At 54.5% G+C, this 21,174-nt stretch overlaps 2 protein-coding genes across 2 annotated transcripts; both read right to left on the bottom strand.

Annotated features, from left to right (window-relative positions):
* Positions 1-2,783: 2,783 nt before the first annotated feature.
* Positions 2,784-10,282, bottom strand: CDK5RAP1 (CDK5 regulatory subunit associated protein 1). Its single transcript, XM_037402268.1, has 13 exons — positions 9,949-10,282; positions 9,239-9,342; positions 8,736-8,770; positions 7,878-7,978; positions 7,481-7,691; positions 6,523-6,643; positions 6,005-6,235; positions 5,657-5,754; positions 5,488-5,543; positions 5,249-5,379; positions 4,208-4,357; positions 3,635-3,775; positions 2,784-3,499 (listed from the first exon to the last, which is right to left on the bottom strand). Exons 1-13 carry the CDS (start codon positions 10,121-10,123, stop codon positions 3,419-3,421), a joined length of 1,635 nt encoding a protein of 544 aa, XP_037258165.1. The 5' UTR covers positions 10,124-10,282; the 3' UTR covers positions 2,784-3,418.
* A 204-nt stretch (positions 10,283-10,486) lies between these two features.
* BPI (bactericidal permeability increasing protein) lies at positions 10,487-19,869 on the bottom strand. Its single transcript, XM_037402266.1, has 15 exons — positions 19,715-19,869; positions 18,664-18,778; positions 18,131-18,259; positions 17,253-17,408; positions 16,714-16,777; positions 14,692-14,755; positions 14,134-14,225; positions 13,802-13,978; positions 13,515-13,574; positions 13,222-13,389; positions 12,739-12,806; positions 12,444-12,486; positions 12,033-12,096; positions 11,424-11,500; positions 10,487-10,836 (listed from the first exon to the last, which is right to left on the bottom strand). Exons 1-15 carry the CDS (start codon positions 19,827-19,829, stop codon positions 10,786-10,788), a joined length of 1,443 nt encoding a protein of 480 aa, XP_037258163.1. The 5' UTR covers positions 19,830-19,869; the 3' UTR covers positions 10,487-10,785.
* Between the last annotated feature and the right edge of the window lie 1,305 nt (positions 19,870-21,174).

Below are 21,174 nucleotides of genomic sequence, written 5' to 3'. Positions count from 1 at the left end.
CTTATGCTCCTCATATACGTGCATTTCACATACATCCCATTAATCTCTGGGCTCTCAGCTGAAGATCTGCCTCAGCAAAGGACTTGAACATAGATGGCTGCTGTGACTTTTTCTGTACCTTTTCCAGGGTGTCCCCTGAACACAGTATTTTGTGGGAATGGGTCAGGGCAGGATTGGTCTTCTTTATATATATCTGTATCTATATATATATAAGAAGACCAAAAGGTGGTTTGTCTCCTTATACTGGGAATATAAACATGGAACCACAGGAATATAACGAGCAGAAAGAGCAAGCAGATAACCCCAAACCCATGTGAGTTAATATTTCCATTGCTCTGACATGCTTTTTTTTTTTTTTTTTTTTTTTTTCCTTGCTGAGGCTGGTGACTTCTAGTCTGGTGATGTTATTGCCAGCAGTTTCCATCCCAAGCAAGTGGATACAGGAAGGCTGAGTGCACAGGACACCAATAGGGCTGTACATTGAGGAGAGATTTAGTTATGGGTCTGACTTGAGAAAGATGCTGGAGTCATCCCTAAAAGAAAATTGCACCCAGCATCCAACTAGTAGTGTTTTACCTCTGAGGAACACCTCCCAGAAGTAAGTGGAGCATGGCAGGTGCAGATTGCAGCTCTTTTGAAAGAGAGGATGAGTAGAATCCAGCTTTCAAATTGTAACAGGGCTGCTGTCTCCTGGGGCCCCTCAGGAACACACCAGAACTTGTTCCAAGAGTTTGGGATACTAGAGGTGAGGGCTGAGCTTCATTACAAAATGTGTCTCATGAGGACACTTACAAAATTGGTTGAAATTAAGGCTTGTAAACACTGCACTTTGGATAATAAAAATCTAGGAGGCCTCTTTAATGGTAACAAATCCCAGATAGTCATGTTCCTACCCAGCCTGAGTACAGATTCCTGGATCTGTGTTTCCCTACAGATCAGGGATACAGTGCATGCTTACATCAACCAGAATTTTGGTCTGGACCCACAGCTGCCTTACAGCAGCAATCCCAGCAAAACAAATCCCTTCCATCCCTGAGGTATGCCAAAATACCGCAACACTTGAGCTCAGTGTGGGAGATGCGAAGTCCTGTGGCATTGGCAACTCTTGTCCCTGCTCAGGCTAGGAAAAGAAACGTGCAAGAACGAGCACAAGGCAGAATGAACACATGACACAAGTTCAGCTTTCCCAACTGCCGAATTCAGGGAGCAAATCTTCTGACAAGCGATACAGAAACGACATCCCACATCTAGCCCCTAAGACAAAACCATTCCACCTCTAGCCCCTGAGACAAAAACATTCCTGCTTTCAGGCAGTGCCAAATGACTAACTCAGCCTCCAAGGTCACTGCAAGCACTTCCTAATGGATGCTTCGCTGCCTTAAAACTTCAGCCTTCATTCCCAAGGCCTATAAAAACTAAGGAGGCGAGGCAAATGGTAAGCACTATGGCTCCTTGGGGAGTCTGTGCAGTGAGCATTATCACCTTCTCATCAAAATGTAAAACCCAGCTCTCCTCCTCATTAGTCTCTTGCTCTTAAAATAATGATTGTAAAACGACTGCAGCTGGCCTCAAAGCTGGACGGAGTGGGGAGGGTGCACTGCGCTCTGCAGTTCTCACTTGCGATAGGTGTTTGCAATGAAGTCAAAATAAGCACTGAAAGGTGGGTGTCAGCCCTCTTCAGAGGGTCCTGGCTTGGGCCACAGTCTCAAGATGCATGGGAAACATGAGCTGCAAGAGACATTGCAGGGCAGTTAAATCTGGGCCACTCACCCAGATGTTTTAATTAGCAAGCACATGTTAGCTTCAACGCTTGTCACTTTTGAGGGATGATGCTTATACATCCTGCTGCTTCCTTCAGCATTTCAACCAGCTTCTCACTGCCTCTCGCTTAAAAACCCACTGGTCAAAGGCTTACACTCACTAGGCAGCAGAGAATTTGTGAATTTGGTTTGTGAATTTGGGCTTAAGATGCTTCCTCACTTGGAGGCAGGAGAGCAGGATGGCACTCTGTATTCCTTAGCACCTCAGAATCCACACTGACTAGCACGGATTGTGCAGATTCACTGCTATGAGAAGAGAATCAGCTCAGAAATAATAAGCAAAATGCATTTGTTTCTTAAACTAAGGTCCAATGAACATTCAGTGAACCATGATGGTTTTTTCGAAGAGATACAACTACATTGCAGAAAGAGCTGAGCAGGAGAGAAGGTTTTCTAGCAAAATCCTCTCGTGTTTATTTAAAAATTCTGCAAATTCATGTGGTGACTGCTCTATGACAAATTGATCAGCTATTCCTTCAAAATTTGTCACTGGATAGATACTTTTACAATGACTTCTTTTAACAACGTTATTAACTGTATTAAAACCAGTGAATATTTCTCACATCTCCTAAGAGAGAGTTTCCTTACAAGTGCAGGTTACAGATACCTGTTTGTATTTAGCAGACCAGGCTGGAATGTGACACAATGAAGCCAGGATTAGCTGCAGGCTGATAAAAACAAGGAACTGTAAGATGTGCTTAAATAACTTTTTGGCCGCTTAAATCAGCACAACCATTTCTCTCTGGTGAGCAAAGGGAAGGACACCCACAGACATATGGATTACAAAATTGCACCTAAAGTTTTAACAGGCTAGAGATCACCCTTGGCTGGCAGCCAGTCCTTACTATGCATCCCCTTAGGCGTGGACAGGGAAATCCTCTCTAACCTAGATCCAAATATCCTCAGTACAAGGGTGAGGCTGCATTCCCTGAGCCTTGGGTACAACAAATTAAGCATCACTCATGCACATTAAACATCATTTTATATTCCACAGTTCAGTGCCAAATTCCATTATACAGGCATGGCGCAGGTTCTTAGTTCCCCTTTCCAAGCATTTTGCAAATAGGGAAGTTACCGATATTTGGAAAGAATTCATCACAATCTTCTCCTGTTCTTTCAGTTCTTCGTCCCCTTTGGCAGTACTTCTGCCATTCTCCAGCAGTTACTGGAGCTGTATTTTGTAGGCACGACCAGTTTTTGCAGCTCCTAAACTCAGCTGAGCTAGTATGAATGACCTGCTCTGCAGACACACATTTCTCCAGCTGGGCTGCAGTACAGGACATGATCGCAGCCAGAGGACAGACCTGCAGCACTGCAAGGGTGGGCCAAGCCTGAGAGCAAGTGAAAATATAAGATCACACAGTCCCTGGGTTTGGCAAGTCCCTACACAGCTTCCATCCCTTTTGCCTACAAACTTGCACAGATCTATGAGGGATAGGTTGCTGCCAACACAGTATAGATCATTATTACTATTATTGCATATATATATTCTAATATACATACATCTCCCTGTTTCTACCCTGTCTCCACCTGACCAATTGTCCTTGTTTCTTCCTGGAGAAAATGTGCTGCTTCTGTCCACTGGCAGCAGGGACACCTCAACGACAAGCCGCAGAGCGGGAAAGGGTAGTACGACAGAGCAGAACTCCCTTCAAGGTCTGAGAGCTGGCAGAGGTTACCTGAAACAAACAGTACAACAGTCCTCAGGAACAGAAAGTCTGAGGAGGATCCATTCTAATTTATCTAGTGCTCTCTAGAGAAGAGCACTATGCAAGAAAAAGAGCCCAAGGAAACAAGCATTGCAGACAGGTCACCTTCACCAGGACATAGTCGCCTGGTTGGGCTCTGACCAGAGCCTTGCAGCCCGCAGCATCCTCTATCTCAGCATCAGGGAAGATCACCTTGATATTGCCGTCATTTCTCCCACACAACTCGGAGGCAGAGCGCTTGCTGGGCTGAAAGGAGGACAGGGAAAATTACCTGCATGGCAATAGCTCTGATCCCCTGCTGGGCTTTATTGACTCGGGAATTAATTGAGCACTATTGTTTTAAAATCCACATTCCACACTGTTAAGCATGCCATGTAACAAAGGGCTATGGCCAGTGCTGCTGTGGTGACATTCACACCAATGCCAATGTTTCAGTCTGCACTAACTCAGTGCTTGGCCAGAGACGCATCTCTAACCTATTCCACCCCCCTGTGCTCAGCTCAGTGCTCTGGAAAAATCAGGCTGGCTGCTTAAGTGTGAAGACAGTGTCTTGGAGTCCTAGGATTGTGAGAAGAGAAAGTAAGAGAGGAAGGTAGAAGCGATGATTGCTGTGTATGACCTAAGAGCCTTTTGGCCAGCAAGAGGGGAGAAGGACAACTCTGTTCCAGGCACACTCACCCCCTCCACCAGCACCAGCTGAGACTGGCCCACCATCGCCTTGTTTGCCCTTGCAGCCTCCTCTCGAAAGACAGCAATGAGCTCCTCCAGCCGCCTCTTTTTTATGGCTGCTGGCACATCGTCTTGCAGCCGGTGATATGCCCGGGTTTTCTGTAAACAGACAAAGCAAATGTGGCCTCTCAATAACCAGAGCCTGAGATCAGAACCTTGTCTGACCCCAGCCAGCTTGGGTGCTCTCAAGCAACAGCCTTGCACACATTACAGTTTATATTTACAATCTCAAGGAACATTCTGAGGTGGTAAGGACCAGAAATGTCTTTGAGTTCCTCACATTCTTTCGGCATCACCTGTTTGGCAGAAGGTCTGATGTAGGGCACTGTATTGGTGGCTTTGTGAAGCAGTTCTGCAGCTCCTGCGTGAGATGGGTCTGTTGCCTGTCTGTCCGTAAGGACAAGCAATGGATTCTACTACTTCCAGTCCCATGTGCTGAAAAGTGATCCATATTCCTTTCCTCCTTTATGTTTCCCAACCTCCTGTCCTTTCCCCCATCAGCATCGTACATTTTGGAGACCATTCTAATGGAGACTTGTCAACTATCCACTCTTCTCATGGAAACGCCTTCTGAAAATTCACCACTTCTCTCCAGACTCCATTGATAGAGTCTCTACAGCTGGGCTCCAGCCCAGCTACATCTGCACAATTTCTCATCAACAAGTACAAATATACCTGCAGCCAGGCCTCTGCAGACATGGCTGCTTCACTGCAATCACTCTGGAGCATCTGCACCAGGTCACCCGATCCGTAACCAACCCCGACACACAAGGGAGCTGGAAGCCTTTCAGGCACAAAGATGGCCCCTGCAGAACCACATACCCTAGAAGTGCTGCATACAAGCAAAGAAATCTACCCATATGCCAAGTCTTTAGGTATTATTTTCAAGAGCTTTTTTTTAAAAAAAATATCTTATTGTGAGAAACACCACTCAGGAGCTAGACGGGATGCCCAGAGAAAAGAGTCTTCTCCATCAGGTCCTGCACTCACCTGTCTCATGCTGTAGGCAAACAGGAAGCCTATGTTGTAGCGGACTTCCTGCAGCAAGGACACAGTCTGCTGGTGATCTTCTTCTGTCTCTCCACAGAAGCCAGCAATGAAATCGCTGCTTAAGCTCACTCCTGTAACAGTGACGCAGCTTTACACTTCCTCCAAGGAAGAGAGGAACACTTCACTCAATAAAGGACAGTGAGTCACAGCTGTGCTGAGCTGACACCAAGAACACCTACCTGGAATGGAGTCCCGCACGTGGTGTACAAGCTCTAAATATGCTTCTCTTGTGTATCTGCAATGAAAAACATATGGATTTGCTAATCAGAAAACCATAGCACCAGTGAGGAGAAACCAGCATCCTAAATCAGAGGGCAGGGCACAGGACACCCCGTGGCGGTTGCTCACCCTCGTCGCATGGCCTCCAGGACTCTTGTGCTTCCACTCTGAGCTGGGAGGTGAAGCTGTTTGCAGATGTTGGATCGCTCCTGGATAAGTTGCAGGACCTGTGATGAGCAATTAGGAGAGCAACATCACAGACAGCTCAACCCTACCAGGATGCCAAATGGAAGAGTCTTCCTCAGGTAAAAGCCAGCTAATTACAAACCTGCCAGATTTAGGACAGACACTCCCCCTCCCAGGAGCTACTGTCCCTATTCTGGGATTCCATGTTCCCTTTGGGAAGGAAGCACAGCTCACACCTAGCAGTTCAGAGCTGCCTGCAAGGAGAGGTCCAGGTGTTGATTTTACACTTGCCTCATCAGGAAAATCCTTGGGGTGTGGAGAGGTGAAACGGATCCTCATTTCTGGATCAATTCTAGAAACCTGGTCTAGAAGATGTGCAAAGCGCAAGCCTCCTGGTTTAGCTTTGTAGATTGTGCTAAAGCCACGACTGAGGACTGGGGCAGCAGCTGACTGAAACTGCACCACAGACATGTCTCGAAAGCTGTTGACGTTCTGACCCAAAAGGGTCACTTCTTTCACTCCCTACAAAAATAAACAGAGAGGAAAAAAAAAAAATATAACCCAATCAGGATGGCTAAGCTGCAAGGGCAGCCACAGTTTTACTCTTACTTCAAGGAGTCTCCAAGGGAAGCTCTCCCTTCCCTGTCTGTCTCAGAGTATTACAAGGGGAATCAAAAAGCCACTGTGGTAACCTCATCTCCACAGACAAAGGTGGTGTCATTAGTTAAAGGTATGACTGAAAACACTGTCACTGAGAACAATCGGGCCTCTCATGGTTTGGGACTGGTGGGAAGGAGGCTCTGCCTCACCTGATCTGAGAGCATCCTCACTTCCTGCAGGATGGACGCGATGGGGCGGCTCCTTTCACGGCCACGGGTGAAGGGCACAATGCAATAGCTGCACATGTTGTCACAGCCCCGCATGATAGATCTGCCAACAGGTAAAGCGCAGGTCATGCTGCAATCGCTCCTGAAGAATCATCCATGTTGCACCCTGTCCTGATTTGACCTGGCCCAGCACTGCTGCCTTCAGCCAACCCCCTCGGCCTGCGGCACACACAGCATCAGCTCTGAATGCAGCTCTGCAGCCTCCCTGTATGCACCATGCCAGCCAGAGCTGGCTTCTGCTTGCCCCTAGCTAACTCCTCCTAATTCTTCATGCACGTTTCCAAGAAACTTGGAAAGCAACTAATGAAGCATGGACTTGCACTGCAGTCTGGCAGTGATGAAAGATCCTTCTGCATCCTGTTCCCACAGAAGGTGATACTGTCCTTCTGTACCCTACAGCCACACTGAGCAGACTTCCGATTTCATGTTTGGGAATCTTATTATCAAAGCTAAACAAATGGAAACAAAACCAACAGAAGTTACAACGCATGGGAGCATTAAAAGAATTAAATATGGTAACCTGGGGCAGGACACAGCAGAAGGCAGAGGATGAGAGAGGCAGACTTTAGAAAGGCACAGATGTCAGTGGGACAGAAATCACTTGGTGCAGCATCAGGCTCAGACAATCAAGATTCTCAAAGGAGCGTAAGAGAAGCCCGCAGACAGCCAGAGCATGGGGCAGTCTCTCCAGGGCTCAGTCAGGCAGCAAAGCAGCAGTAAACACACAGTCTGGTAGGCTCATGCCTCTGGGCTGCCAGAAACAAGTGCAACCAGGCATTGCATCTCTTGGGTAGCTACTGTCACTGGCATGTCTGCTCTGCACAGCAGTATTTCCAAACCAGAACCACAGAAACATGCACAGAAAAAAAATGGTACTTACACAAATGCTGTCGTGCCACCTGCGCTAGTCTGGACAGGCAGAATATCTGCATAAGTCTCATCTAGCGATAGCAGAACATTAGCAGCTTGCTGGCCAGACTCTGCCACAGCCAGCAGCCGGGGAAGGTCACGATACGCATCAGGGCCTGCCACAATATCGACTAGCTTCTCCCTGTGCAGAATCTCCTCCTTAAGCCTCTCAGCCATGCATCCTGCCGCCAAAGGAGAAGGGTCCTTGTAAAGAAGTGCCCACCCTCATTACACCTCTGCACCCCTTCACTAGCTGCTTTTATCCTGCAGAAAAGGCTTGGTGCTGTCAGAGGGCAAGAGGAAACACAACAGGATGACATGTGGCACAACAGTGTGTGCTATCCCCTGCTGCGCATCCCACCAGGTACCTAGAATCCCGATGCGGAGAGGTAAGCGAGCCCGCTGCCGTTGGGCTTTCAGCGCCTTGAGATGCTGCAGGCGATTCCAGATAGCCTGCTCTGCCTTCTCCCTGGGAAGCCAGGAGAACAGAGATTATTCTGACTGCTGTGCTTTCACAGTCCCCCAGCCTGAAGCGGCCCAAGTCCTTTGAGAGAAGAATTCAACTAAAGACAGGGAATCGTCCACCTGATGGCACACGGAAGTGATTCACGGGGTGTAGGTTATGTCTTGACTCTATCTTATCTACTATCCTTTTGCTCACTTGGGAGCATCTGCACTGGGGAAACAACTTGGGGACTAAGCTCTTGTGGAGAAAAAGTCTGCCTTAGCCAGCCAATGTGAGCTACTTTGCAAGTGATAATGAGCATTCAGAATCTTCTGCACACAGAAAAAAACAAGTGAAGTTCCCTATATATTTATATCCCAAATTGCCCCTAAACGTATTTCCCAAATCTCTGAAGTACAGACCCTGACCTAGATGGACAGTCACATCAAGAGAAGACAAAAGAATATTTAAAAAAAAAACAAAACAAAAACAAAACCACAAAAAACCATAACAAAAATCATTCAAGCATAAATCTGTGATCTTTAACTGCCCATGGCTTATACACAGAGCTTACACTACCAAAGAACTTCTTCCTGCTATACAGAAAGGCAATTCACAGCACAATTTGTGTTACACATTGTAGCAGCCATTAGCTCTACTCTCCACTAAACAGGCAGTTTCACATCTGCATGCTCTTTTCCTCATACACTTACTGCCTTGGTTTTCAAAGGGCAATTCCTTAAAAACTGTTCAAGCCCAGCAATGACAAAAGTTTCCTTACCTCACAGAACAGGTGACAAGGAGAATCACATCTGCCTGAATTGAAAACAACAAAAAAGGAGGAATTTGTAAAAGCCAAACAGTAAGTCCTCATGCCCTGCACAGATAACCTGAAAAGGCAGACTATAAAACTCACTTAACTCAGTGAAAAAGATTTGCCCAAGTATGCAGTGGATTTCAACAAACAAAGATGCAAGAAAATAACACAGGACAAGCACAGTCTCCTGCTAAATGGCAGAACTAAACTCAAAGATGAGTCAGGAGCATCCTGCTGTGTCCAATCCCTCTCCCACTGAGAGCGATCCCAGCAGTTTAAAGAAAAAAAGGACAACCCACAGCTTTCTAGCACACTTGTTAAGTAGTTCCCCTTACTCCACAGAACTTAAGACTGCAAAAATCAAGTGTCCTGCAGGACTGTGCTCGAGACAAAAGCTGGGACTCACAGGCATGGCAGCAGTGTGATGCCCTCGCAGGCAGCACCAGAGCGCTGCCAAGGTGCCTCACCTCATCCAGCTCCTTTGTCCTCGTGTAGCCATTCTTCTGCAGGATGGCCCAGGCGACCTCCGTGTCATTGACGTTCATCTGGCAGCCATACGTCTCCAGGTACACTGCAACAAAGGCGTTTTGACAGGCGGTGTGACCCAGAAGCCTGCTTCGGCTCTCATCTACAACCCGTTTCTATGACCTTTCCCACAGGAAGGAAAACTGTCCGACCACTGGAGAGCACAGGGCCAGCAGCACAGAGACTACCCTCACTCCGGCCCGCACAGAGAGGACACACCAAAAAGGGACCCTGGGAGGCCCGAGCGCCTCGCTGCAACCCTCATCACTGCGACCCATGTCACTGCGACCGCCAGGTCTGGGCTGGGGCTCGCAGGGAAGCAGGGGCTGTGTTATTGCTGAGACGTGGCGGTTACCGCCGTGACCCCCCAGCACCGCAGCCCCAGGCCCTGGCGTAGCCCCAGGCCCTGGCACAGCCCCGGCCCCGGCCCTGCCGAGGGGTGCCCGGGCACCCGGCTCCGGCGCGGGGACAGGCCGCTGAGCCTGTGGCCTCCGGGCTGCCCTTCCCCCAGCCTCAGACCCCCCTCGGGGCCCCCACAGCACCGACCCACCCGCTACCCCCCTGCCCCGGCCCTCGCAGCGGGGCACGGCTGGCCCCCAGCCCCCGGCCGGCCCAGCCCCGCCGAGGGGGGAGGCACCACACACCCACAGACCTTTCCCGGTCCCGGGGAAAGAGCCCGGCTGCGACTCGGGCTGCGGCCCGGGCCCGGGCACCGCCGCGGCGGCCCCTCGCAGGAAGCGCGGCAGGTCCGGCCCGCAGGGCGCTCGGCGGGGGGCGGCCGAGCGGAGCAGCCCGGCCGCCCGCAGCGCTGGCCCCCACGGCAGCATGGCGCGGCCGGGCCGGGGGCGGCTCCAACGGGGAGGAGGGGGCGGCTCCGCCGTGCGCCGCCGAAGCGGTCCCGGCCGCCGGCCCGGCCCTGAGAGCAAGGTTCCGCGCTGCCGCCGTTCCGGTAGCGGGCGGAGCTCGGGGCCGGCGGGCGGGCGGCCGGGCCCGGCCCCGCCGCAGGGAGGTGGCATGGCGATAACGCAGCCGGTGCTGGGTGCTGCTACGCCGCCTCCGTAACGAGCCGCACACACGGGCGGTCCCGGACGCCTGCACCTCGCGGGGCGGGGGGGCCCGGCAGCCCCGGCGCAGGCCCCGGGCCGAGGGAAGGAGGCGCAGCCTCGACACAGACAACCCCGACACAGACAGCACCGCCATGGCCGCGACCCCAGCGCCTTTATTGCCGCCAGCTGCCCCGGCACACGGGGGAGGCGGGAGGGGAGGGGGGTAGGGTAGGGTAGGGTAGGGTAGGGTTGGGTTGGGTTGGGGGCCCAGGGACCCCCATCTCTCAGCAGGCCCGGTGGGGGCCATGGGGCTTGGACGAGGCAGGCGGTAAGGGCCGCAGCGGCAGGGCTTCAGCTCCGGGTGTTTGGCTCCAGCGGTGGGGCCGGGGGCAGAAGGAGCAGGAAGGGGCATTTTTGATGCTCGTGGCCCCTCTCTTGCCTTATCACCGTCCCCGGGGCTGGTAGTGGACGTCTGCTCCGAGCAGCAGGAAGTTCTGGGAGAAGGAAAGCTGGCGTGAGGCTGCAGCCGGCCCTGGCGGCACGCGCCGTGCCTCCCCGTCACTGGCCGCGTGCGGTTCCACCGTCCGCCGCCCTAACGCCAGCCCCGGAAGGGCTCTGAGGGCACCTCTGAGGGCACCTCACAGCCGCCCCTCGCAGTAACCCTGCAGCATGGCACGGTGTGGTGGCACCCTCCGGGGCTTCCCAGGGCCTCCCACACTGTGTGGGACAGCGGTGGCACCGGGCAGGCACTGCCACCCGGGGAGGGCTGGGGCTGGTGCTGCTGCGGAGCTGCATGCGCTTAAAAAAGCGTCGTGGGCAATTCAAGCCCCGGGTGTGAGAACTGGAGAAGGACACAGTGCTGCCCTAGAGGAGCGGAGCCCAGGCCCCAGCACTGCGCAGGCGGGCGAAGCGAGGCTCTGGTTTGCAGCTGTGCTGCGGAGATCCCGGACGAAAGCACCCTCCTGCCTGCTGCCCTCCAGCACGGGCTGGGGAAGGGGCTCTGCACGCCATGCTGGCAGGCGGGGGGCACAGGGGTGGCAGATCGGGCTCCGGCCAGGGCCAGGTGCTCCCCCTCACTCACCTGGTGAAACCTCACGAGGATATTGGAGAGCGTTATTCTGTCCGGCAGTGGCAGAGGGAAACCCTGTTCTAGCCTGGCTGGAAAAGACAACACATGTGGCCACATTGGGTTGGGAACGGGAGCAAAAGAGGGAGCACGGGCCATGCAAAGCAGGTGGCCACCTCCTCCTTCCAGCACTTTCTTTGCCCCTGCTGCTCCCGGGGTAGGTAGAGGGAATTCCTCCTCAGCTCCACAGAAGGGCTGGGGGCTGCGTGTGCTTTGCCACCCCTCCCCCGGTCCCTGGCAGCCACCAGCCCTGCTCTGGCCCAAATTGGTGGGGAGTCACGAGAAGCCCTGAGCAGGGGAGAGACTGGAAAGCATTAGGATATGCGTCGTGCTCATTTTTTCCATTGTGTTCACTGCTGGATGCATGTCACAGCACCAAAAGGCTCCCGCACGCTGCTGCCTGCGGCCTGCCTCCGCCAGATGCTTTTACTGCCTTCTCCTGCAGGCTTTACCCACCGATCAAGCTTGGGAACAGGGATTTAATTAGCAAGCTGGGCCTGCTTGGACCGAGCAACCTGGCCAGCAATGGCTCCAGCACCCCCATTCCCCCCAGCAGCTTCTCACCATTAAGACGTGGGAGCAGGATACTGGAAGTGAAGATGTTCATTATGGACTGCAGCATTCGCACCTGGGGAGTGGAGAGAGGGGGAAGGAAAAGGGCTTTAGCCTGCAGGAGAGCAGGTGACTAGGCACTGGAGGACAATTAGAAGAAGCAAAAGAGACAAGGAGTTAGGATAGGCACATGCTTCACCAGAGACCAGCGGCTTTGTCTGGTCACAATGGCAGCCTAGGAAGTGTAGGGCTGAGAGGCAATGGCATCTGGCTCTGCATCCTCTCCTAGTCTTGCAGGCTGAGGCAGCAGGTGTCTATGGGGACCTGAGTACACCCCCAGGTCCCATGTTGGAATGAGCCTTCTCCCTGCCCCCCCAGCAGGCTCTTTCCTTCATGCTCTGATCATGGTCCAGGATCACTCACCTGGAAAGTGCCAACATCTGAATTCTTCACAGAGAGCTTCATCCTGCACAGACAGAAGCGGTGCTGTCAAGGCCGTCCCAATGGAAGGAGCAGTTCCCACCACAGTGCCACCCATCGATGGCCACACAGATCCTGCTCCCTCCAGCCCCAGCTCATCCCCTCCATGCCAGATCCACATCCCTGGGACCCCCCCACCTCACCTCTGCCCCCAGGAGCCCACCCAGCCCCCTCACCCAGCAGCAGCTGCGCCTGGGGCACCGGGCGAGCCAAGCCCTGCGCGGCGCCCTCACCGTACCTGCCCACCTTCAAGCTCCCAACTATGTGGCCAGATTTCACGTCGACCACAGCAGACACGTTGCTTGTCTGGGGAAAGAGTGCAAGAGAGGTGAGTGCTCACCCCACCTCACCCCAAACCAGATGCCCAGGGGAATGGCTTTGATCCTCTGAAATGCAGCAGGACCACTGCCCATGTTTGCACGCAGCATTAAACCCAGCATTTGTCAGCTCAGGTGTTTTTCTGTTGGGGACACCCCCACCACACCAGGACTGGGCTGGTTTCAGGCAGCATGCAGCAACCTCCCCTGCCAGGAGCTTGGCAGCAGTGGCTCAGCTTTGCTGAATGCAGGAGGAGGATGGTGCACAGCTCATACTCCCATCTTTGCCCAGCTGAGATGCAGGGGAGAGCTCACCGACACACCATGTCAGCTGGAGCTGTGGCTGCACCCAGAGCTGCCCAGCCAGGAGCGCAGACATCGCTGCAGGCTGAGCACAAACTCACCAGGCTGAGGAGGAAGAGAGGAACCAGGCTGGTGTTGGGAAGGATGGCGTAAGCCTGGATATCCACAACAGGCTTGAGCGAGAGCCCCTCTGGTCCAATGTTCAGGAATGGGGCAGAGGGGGTGGACAGCCTGAGCTTCATCGGCATGTCTGGGTACATCTTCTCGAGCTGCAGAGGAGCAGGGTGAGTGTAGGGGCAGTGGCACAGACCCCCATTCCTGGGGGAGACCACCTTGCCCTGAGCAAAGGCTGTGCATGGCAGGAGCCCTGGGGAGGCAGAGCTGGACCACTCACCTGGGGAATAAAGGCTGAGAAGGTGGTGGTGTTCAAGTGGAGGTCAACGCCCTTCGGGATCTGTGGGAGGAGAACAGTCATGCCGGGGCAACGCAGCATGGCTGAGCCCCCGGCGAGATCAGCCCCAGCGCAGTGCCCGGGCTGACAGTGCTTTCCCCATCCCACAGGCCCCGGGCAGCTCGCTGGGGGAGTCCTCTGAGCCCACAGACTGTCACCAGGGCTCCTCTGCAAACGGACCCGCTGCCCAGGGGCACAGGGACAGCCCCTGTCCCACCTGCGCTGCTCACCGTGGAGTCCGTGATTTCGAAGACCAGTGCCCCGGCGGCATGGTAGGTGAAGCTGGCTGTGTTGAAAAAGTAGCTGGAGGCCCCAAAGTAAACCATGCGGTCGTGATCCGGGGGGAAGGCCAGCGGCAGCGGAGGGAAGGGGACAGCAGAGCGGTGGGCCAGGGAGAAGAATTCACCCTGGGAGAAGGGAGAGAGGTGAAGCAGGAGAGCAGAGGGTGGTGGGACTCCGACGCGGGCTGGCAAACAGTTGCAGGAGGTACCTAAACCTGGTTCCCCACCCACCTGTGGCAATGGCATCAGTCAAATCAAGCCTTCCCAGGGCAGCCTCTCACCTTCAAGTCCGCATCCAGGGACTGCGCGGTAGCAGTTGGGGGTGCCACCAAGGAGTAATCGATCCCAGCCATGGCATCTATTCTGGCTGTGACTGTAAAACACGAGACAGACAGATGAGCGAGAGGGAGGTGGCACAGGAGAGCCGGGAGTGATTGCCTCTGCCAACAGCCAGGCAGTGCTGTGCCCGGGCTTCCTGGTACAACAGCTCAGAACCAGCTTCATGTGTGCTTGCTTCTGTCACATTTCCCTCCTGACTGTGTCTCAGCTGTACAGACTAACTCCTGGACCCAAGGAACAGTCTGGATCCCCTGGCTAAGGCAGCCCGTGTCCCTGCCGGCACTGGGGCGCAGCTTGATGGAGGCCATGCAGATGAGTGGTCTCTGTGGCTGGACAGGGTGCACAGTGGCAAGTCTCTGCTGATGCTGTGTTCCCCAGCTCCCAACTTGAGTGCAGAAATACAAGGAAATGGGGAGCGGGTACAAAGTACCCCCCTGTCCTCATGGCTGGGAAATGCTGGGAAGAACTACTCCTAAAATCCCGGGCAATCCTTCTGGTACCTGGCAGGGTCTGGACGTAAGGGTGGAGATTGTTGCGCACAGACGTGGCCACCATCTCACAGACCTGCGGGAAAGAAAGGCAGTGAAGCTGAGCCAGGGCAGCTCTGCCAGGGGCAGCTGGTTCACATCCCCTGGGTCAAAGCCTCAGCCACGCTCTCTGCTTTGCTGCCTGGTGCCGTTTTTATTCCTTGCAAAAGCCTGCTTAAATAAAAGAGCACACGATGTTGGTCTCTATTCATCAGGCAGCACATTCATGAAGTGGCCAAGATACAAGTGCGGTTTATACCTGCAAACATCTGCTTGCAGCAAGCTCCCCATGCACAGTTCAGCTCCATGAGGCCCTTGGAAGGAATCTGTGTGTGCCCTCCGTCTTTTCCTATGACCCATGCTGGAACGAATTGTGCTGAGCTGCCAAAACTTAGTCAAAGCAGAGCAATTAAAAGAGAACCCACAGGGGCAGGAGCACTAACTGGACCCACAAAGCAGAGCCATCCTGAATGCCTACAGCTCTGTGCTGCCAGGACAGAAGAGCAAATCCCTCTGCCACTGTCATCTACTGGTGAAGCCTCAGCATTAGTGGGGGATTTCATTGCAGGCTAAACACTAGCCCAGGAAATTTACTGCAGGATGCAGTCCTGCAGACAACTGAGATAATCTGCACAAGCTCTCTTCCAGTGCTTTCCCCATAATGGCAGGGAAACCATCAGGCAGGATCAGGCCATCACCTGTCTGACCGGGCATCCCGCCTGCAGCAGCTGATGGCAAGGTGCAGAGCTCTGGAGGAACAGCAACCACGCTGACAGCAGTGCAGGCGTGCAGCACCAGGAGGGAAGAGCAGGGACAGAGCCTTGAGCATGGCCTTATCAACACAGGGCTGCTGCTCTTCCCTGTGCCCAGCCGATAGTCCTCTGTCTGTGCTGGAAACACCCCATCGCTGCCTGGGAGGGTGAAGCTGCAGATGTGCAAACATAGCCCCAGTCCCCATGGCTGGAATCTCCCCATGACTGGGATGAGAACTGCTCAAGCATGTGCAGCGAGAGCAGGAGGCAGACACGGGATGCCAGCGCTGGGTTGGGACCAGGCTGTGCCCCAGGTCCCTGGTGCAGTGCACCCCCAGCCCCTGCCCCCTCCTGCCCATCACCCCTCGCACCATTTCATACATGGAGAAAGTCACTAAGGAAACATGCGTGGGGCAAAGGGGGCTCGAAGGAGGCACAGAGGGCAGCAGAAGTCCCCTCAGAGTCCCAGAGCTGCTCTCCTTCCAGGAGGCAAACCAGCAGAAAAGGCCTTTGAGCCCCAGCTTCACTCCTGCTGCCAGACCATCTGCTGCCACAGCTCCCAGGAAAGCCATTACATGGCATCGGGAATAGCGCCCGGGCAGGATGGGATATGCCACGGGAGTGGGATTTGCCTGTTCTCCAACTGCCTCCTTCCTGAGCAAGGTTCACATCCAGGGAGGTTGTAACTCGTGCCAGTTAGCCTTGTAGTAATTATTGCTAACAGCTTGTTTCCATGTCTTGTTGCAGGTCTCCTGCATGTAGGCTTTTGTACCGGGTGGCCAGGACCAGGGCCTCCCTGATGTGCCCTGCTAGAACAAGGCAGCACGTGTCCGAAATCCAGAAATGTGAATTTCTCCCCCAGTGCTCCCCGAAGTGCACAGGATTGCAGCCATTTAAAGGACAGCTCTGATCAGGTTTCCTCTGTTAGAGTGAGTTTGGCCAAGGAATAAGATCTAATTAACTGGCCACATGGAAAGAAAAGTCTTTGTTAATTAGGAACCAATTACACTGGACTTTGGCAAAGGCTGCAGGTTTCAAATTCAGCCTGAGCCACATGACGCTATGGAGACTGCAAGTTAGCGATGCCCATTCCTCTGGTTTTCACCACATTGGCAACACACCTGTAAGATCTGGATCTAGCTAAATCCCTACATGTGCTCCAATCCTTCCAGCACAACAGCTACAAGTGACAGCTAAAGACCACTGGAAAAACCCGGAGCTCTGCCCTCCTTCACTCACATACCTTGCTCTCCAAGATCTTCCGGAATCTGGACTCAATAGCGCTGTGGAAGAGGTTGTAAAGCCATCTGCAGAGAAAATCGGAGAGGAGGCCTCTTTCTCTTGCTCAGAGGCTGCTGCAGAAGTGTTTGCCCAGGAAAGGGAGATACTAGAGATGCAGGACCCTGAGGAACATCATTCCTATACCAATTTGGCTTTGCCTCAGGATTTACATTTGCAAGCAGACCTGCTTGCAACCATGTGCACGCAAGTCTAGTGACTGCCTTAAATCTCCCTTAAATGTGCAGCCACAGCAGGATAAATTCAGGCCAGATTTAAGTTCATTCAGTTGCATTTCGGGATGAGAGGTACATCACAAGGGTCCAGAGCCAGCTGACCAGTGGTGTGCCAGTGCAGGCAGCCTGTGGGCAGAACGGGCAGCCTCCAAGGGACAGGAGATCTGCCACCAACAACTTGCTCCTTGCACCAGGGCCTGGAAGCCACGTTCCTGTGGCAAGTGGGCTAACACACAGCATTTCTAGGCCTCAGAGTGAAGTTACATACCCAAACTTGCCCGAGAAGTGTACCCGGACTTTGGAGATGCGGGTACTGCAGTCAGAGGTGTCAACGGTGGGTTTCCCAGCAGCGTCGCTACCCAGCTTCAGGCTGATCTTGATATAGACATTCTCCACCTTCAGGTCAAATGAGCCATGGTCCCGGCTGCAGGGAGAGGAGGGCGAGAAAGGGACATTTCTCAGTGCTGAGTCCTGGTGAAGGGATCCCAAATCAGCTTCAGGATGGATCTCTCTTGCTCAGACTCCCCCCTGTACTGAGCATCCAGAGGAGACTGGGAAAGTTTTCAAACTCAGGGAAACCAAATTTCTCTGGAACATAAACTAGGAGAGGTAACCTTTAAATAGAGAGGATCAAGAACAAGTAGGGGAGATGGAAGAGGGACGGGAGAGTTCACGCACAGCTCCTCCATCATCCACCTTTTCTTGCCTCCCACCTTGTTCTATCCACGTCAGTGGCTGTACGAGTGGCAGCGACACCTGCCCACCCCCTGTCCTGGCTCAGGTCTGTCCCTGTGGGTTCTCAGGAAGGTGCCCCCCATGCAAGCAAGTAGGAGTGGCTGTCCCTCGCCCCCACGTGCCACAAGAAGGGGTATGGCTTTCATGTTGTCTCCCCAACCACTGGCAAGCAGGATAAACGCTGCCTGGCCAGCTCTGAGGGCTCCTGGCATGGAGGGGGCCTAGCTGGGCTCCCCCAGGGTGCGGGGCTCCCAGGCATGCATCAAAAGACAAATCAGCACATCTGGAGAGAGCAAAGCATCAGCTGCCCAAAACATGAGGGAGAGGGAGAGGAGAAAAAACCAGTTCAGACCCAGAGAGGGAGATGCAGAGCAAAGCGCCTGAGCAGGGAGAGGGGAGCGGGGCACACACATGAAGTATAACTTGATCCGCCAGTTTCCATCCAGCTCAGCGAAGGCGTTGGAGATGGAGACCTGCAGACCCACGTTGGGGACCAGGGAAATGCGTGAGTATGGCAAGTTGAAACTGCGAAGGTCCAGCCTAAAAACAAACAAACAAACAAACAAACAAACAAACAAACAAATAAATAAATAAATAAAAAGAGAAAAGTCACATTCCAGGGGTGCCTTGCCCCTGAGCACATTGCTGGGGAGGAAGGGAGCAGGGCCACCACACCAGCAGCATCCCCAACTCCCATCCTGCCGCGGCAAAGTGATGCCTGGCAGGGATGCACAGAGCAAAGCGGTGCCTTCGGAAGCACAGTCCCTGCAGCCTGTGGGCAGGAGCATCTCTGCCTGCACCGAGGGCAAGGCCAACATCTCAGGGAGCTGTGGACAGGACAGGACAGCCCTTGCTGCTCCGGGGTATCCTCATCCTCCTCCACTCCTGCTCCTCGTGTGGGCTGGGGGTGCAGTGAGCTGTGCTGGGACACTGGCAGGGCTCACCTGGAGATCTCATAGTACACCTTTCCCACGTGCCGGATGCGAAAGTCACCCGAGATGTCCGGCAGCTTCAACTGGGCCAGCTCCTTCTCCAGGACCGTGATCCCATGCTGATGGGCTGCAGGGGCAGAGGGAGAGTATCACTTCCACGTGCTTCCCACAAGAGCTGGGAGCATGCACCAGGCACACAGCCAGAGGATTAAAGGAAACATGCAGGAGATACCCTGGCTGCTTTCCACCTCAAAGGCTATCTTTAAAGCTAATCTAGGTGCACAGAGCCCTGTGAGCACACAGGCAATGCTGCCTGATGCCTGCATGCTTGCAAGCTGCAGGGGAAGGTGGTGGCCAGCCATGGAAAGCAGGGAGAGGTCCCAGTCCTCGCTCTCTGGGCTGGGCATTGTATGAGGTGTGCAGGAGGTCCCCAGCACCACCCCATTCCATGCCCAGCAGCGGTAAGCAAAGCTGGATGGAGCACACATCCCAGGGAACAGCACGGCGTGAGTGGGTGCCGCATCCCTGCATCCATCTGGGAAGGGGAGTCACGTCCTCCTCTCCCACACGGCTGGCAGAGCTGTCGGGTAAATGAGCTGTTTCTCACACAGTGTATTTCAATCCATAACAGCGCTCCGCTGGAGCCGGGGCTCTGCCTGCTTCAATGAAACCAGCGCGGGGCCCATCCATCTCTGTCACTGCCCCCCTGCAGCTCCCCACCTCCTCTCTCCTCCACAGCTCACCCCTCCAGGGCTTACGGCTCAGCTGCCTGGACATGTGCCATAAGAGCAGGACCCTCCTGCCCTGCCAGCCCTGCACAGCCCCCCGAGACCCCACAGACCTTGGCCCACCTGCAGGGGCTCCATGAAGGTGTGGGGGGGTGGGGGTGGGGGCAGACAGGTGCATCAGTAGTGGGAAGCCCCAGGTGATGGTGCATTCGGTACCTGTGGCCAAGGTTACCCCTCATCCTGCCCCAGGACCCTGCGCTCTCTGAGTGGGCAGCTGGCTCCATGCCACAGCCACCAGCACGTCTGCAAGGAGAGAAATCAGAAGCCAAACCCACCATAGTCCAAGCCTGCCTGAGTGATCCTCACCACGAAGCCAGGGTTGGTGGCCCTGGTGAGTGCCAGGCACAAAGCCAGGACCCCGCAAGCCACCAACAGGCTCTGTGCTCCCATCCTGGCTGCTCTGCAGTGCCACGCTGCTGCTGGGTTCTCCCTGCCCACACTGCCTTTATATCCCTGACAAAACAGGAACCGCGGGCCAGGGAGGCGTGCAGAGCCACTGCCACAGCCCATGCGGGGCATCCCCGGGAGCCCCAAGGCTTCCTGCTTGGCCACCACCCCACTCCCCTGCAGCGGGGGCACCCGCACCTATGGCATGGCACGGCACACCTGCACCCAGCAGCACACCAGGCCTCTCCTCGCAGACAAGGAAGGGGGAGCAAAAACTGGAGGCAGTGTCCAGCTGTCCATCGGGTGGGAATGGTCCCTGCCTGCAGCAGCAGCAGGTGCTCGGTGAAGCACACCTGCTGTGGGCACGGGTTTGGCTCTGCCAGCTGTGTCCGATGGGGCTCTGCCTGCTCTGCCTTTGCTGAGCAAAGGCTGGGAACAGCCCGGGCTGCCCCTGAGCCATCTACCAGCCCCGATGCCCCCCACCCCTGTCCCACAGGGCTCTGGGTTGCTCTGTGCTCCTGGGTGTTAGCTGCTGCTGTCACAACACAGACCAGCCAAAGGCACTGGTTGTAACCAGAGCAGCCTTGGGGCACAAGGGCTAAAGAAAGCAAGTTATGGTTTCTCACCCCATGCAAGCAGACCCCAGAGTCCCCCCCAAACCTGCCCCAGGATGGCTGGCGACGGGGCACCTGCCTGAGCTGGGCAGCTGCAGCGGGGCACTGGGGGCAACTAAATCAGCAGGGTGCCCTGTGCCTCCAGCCCAGCTTGCTTGGCACCGGGCTCCATCACAGAGCAGCCGTGTATGGGAGCAGATGTCCAGCACACTGGGATCAAGCCCCAAAAGCAAAATTTCTGGGGCTCTGATGTGTCACAGTTCTTGGGCTCATGATGGCTGGAGCTGGGTGCAGCCAGGCAGGGGCAAGGGGGGAGCACCCCACAGCCCCCCAACAGGGACACGTGAGCCAGCTGGACCCTCTCCGCAAGCTGCAGGATGGAGGTAAGGGAAAAAGAAATTATTTAAGCTACTTTCATTTCCCATTGGGGAAGTGGCAGGACCAGGCACAGGAAACCCACTGGAGCTGATGCAGGCAGATCTCACGCTGCATCCAGGGAAGTCTTGGTTGCCAGAGGCAACATCCCTGAACCAAGCGCTTGTGAAATGCAGTTATTGCTCAAGCACAGCCACCAGGACGGCCATGCCCCGCAGCACTGCAGCCCCAGGAGGCCCTGAGGGACAGGGCGAGCAGAGAGCCTGGAGCCTGGTGCCTGTGCTGGAGGAACCTGGCACATGAAGGATTGGGGCCAGAGAGACCAGGGCTCTCAGTTCCACTTTTCCTTTCTTCCACCA

The sequence above is a fragment of the Falco rusticolus genome, chromosome 10 (assembly GCF_015220075.1).
Source record: "Falco rusticolus isolate bFalRus1 chromosome 10, bFalRus1.pri, whole genome shotgun sequence".
Taxonomy (NCBI): Eukaryota; Metazoa; Chordata; class Aves; order Falconiformes; family Falconidae; genus Falco; species Falco rusticolus.
Note: the sequence above shows the minus strand (reverse complement) of the source record. Positions and strands in the feature narration are given on the sequence as shown.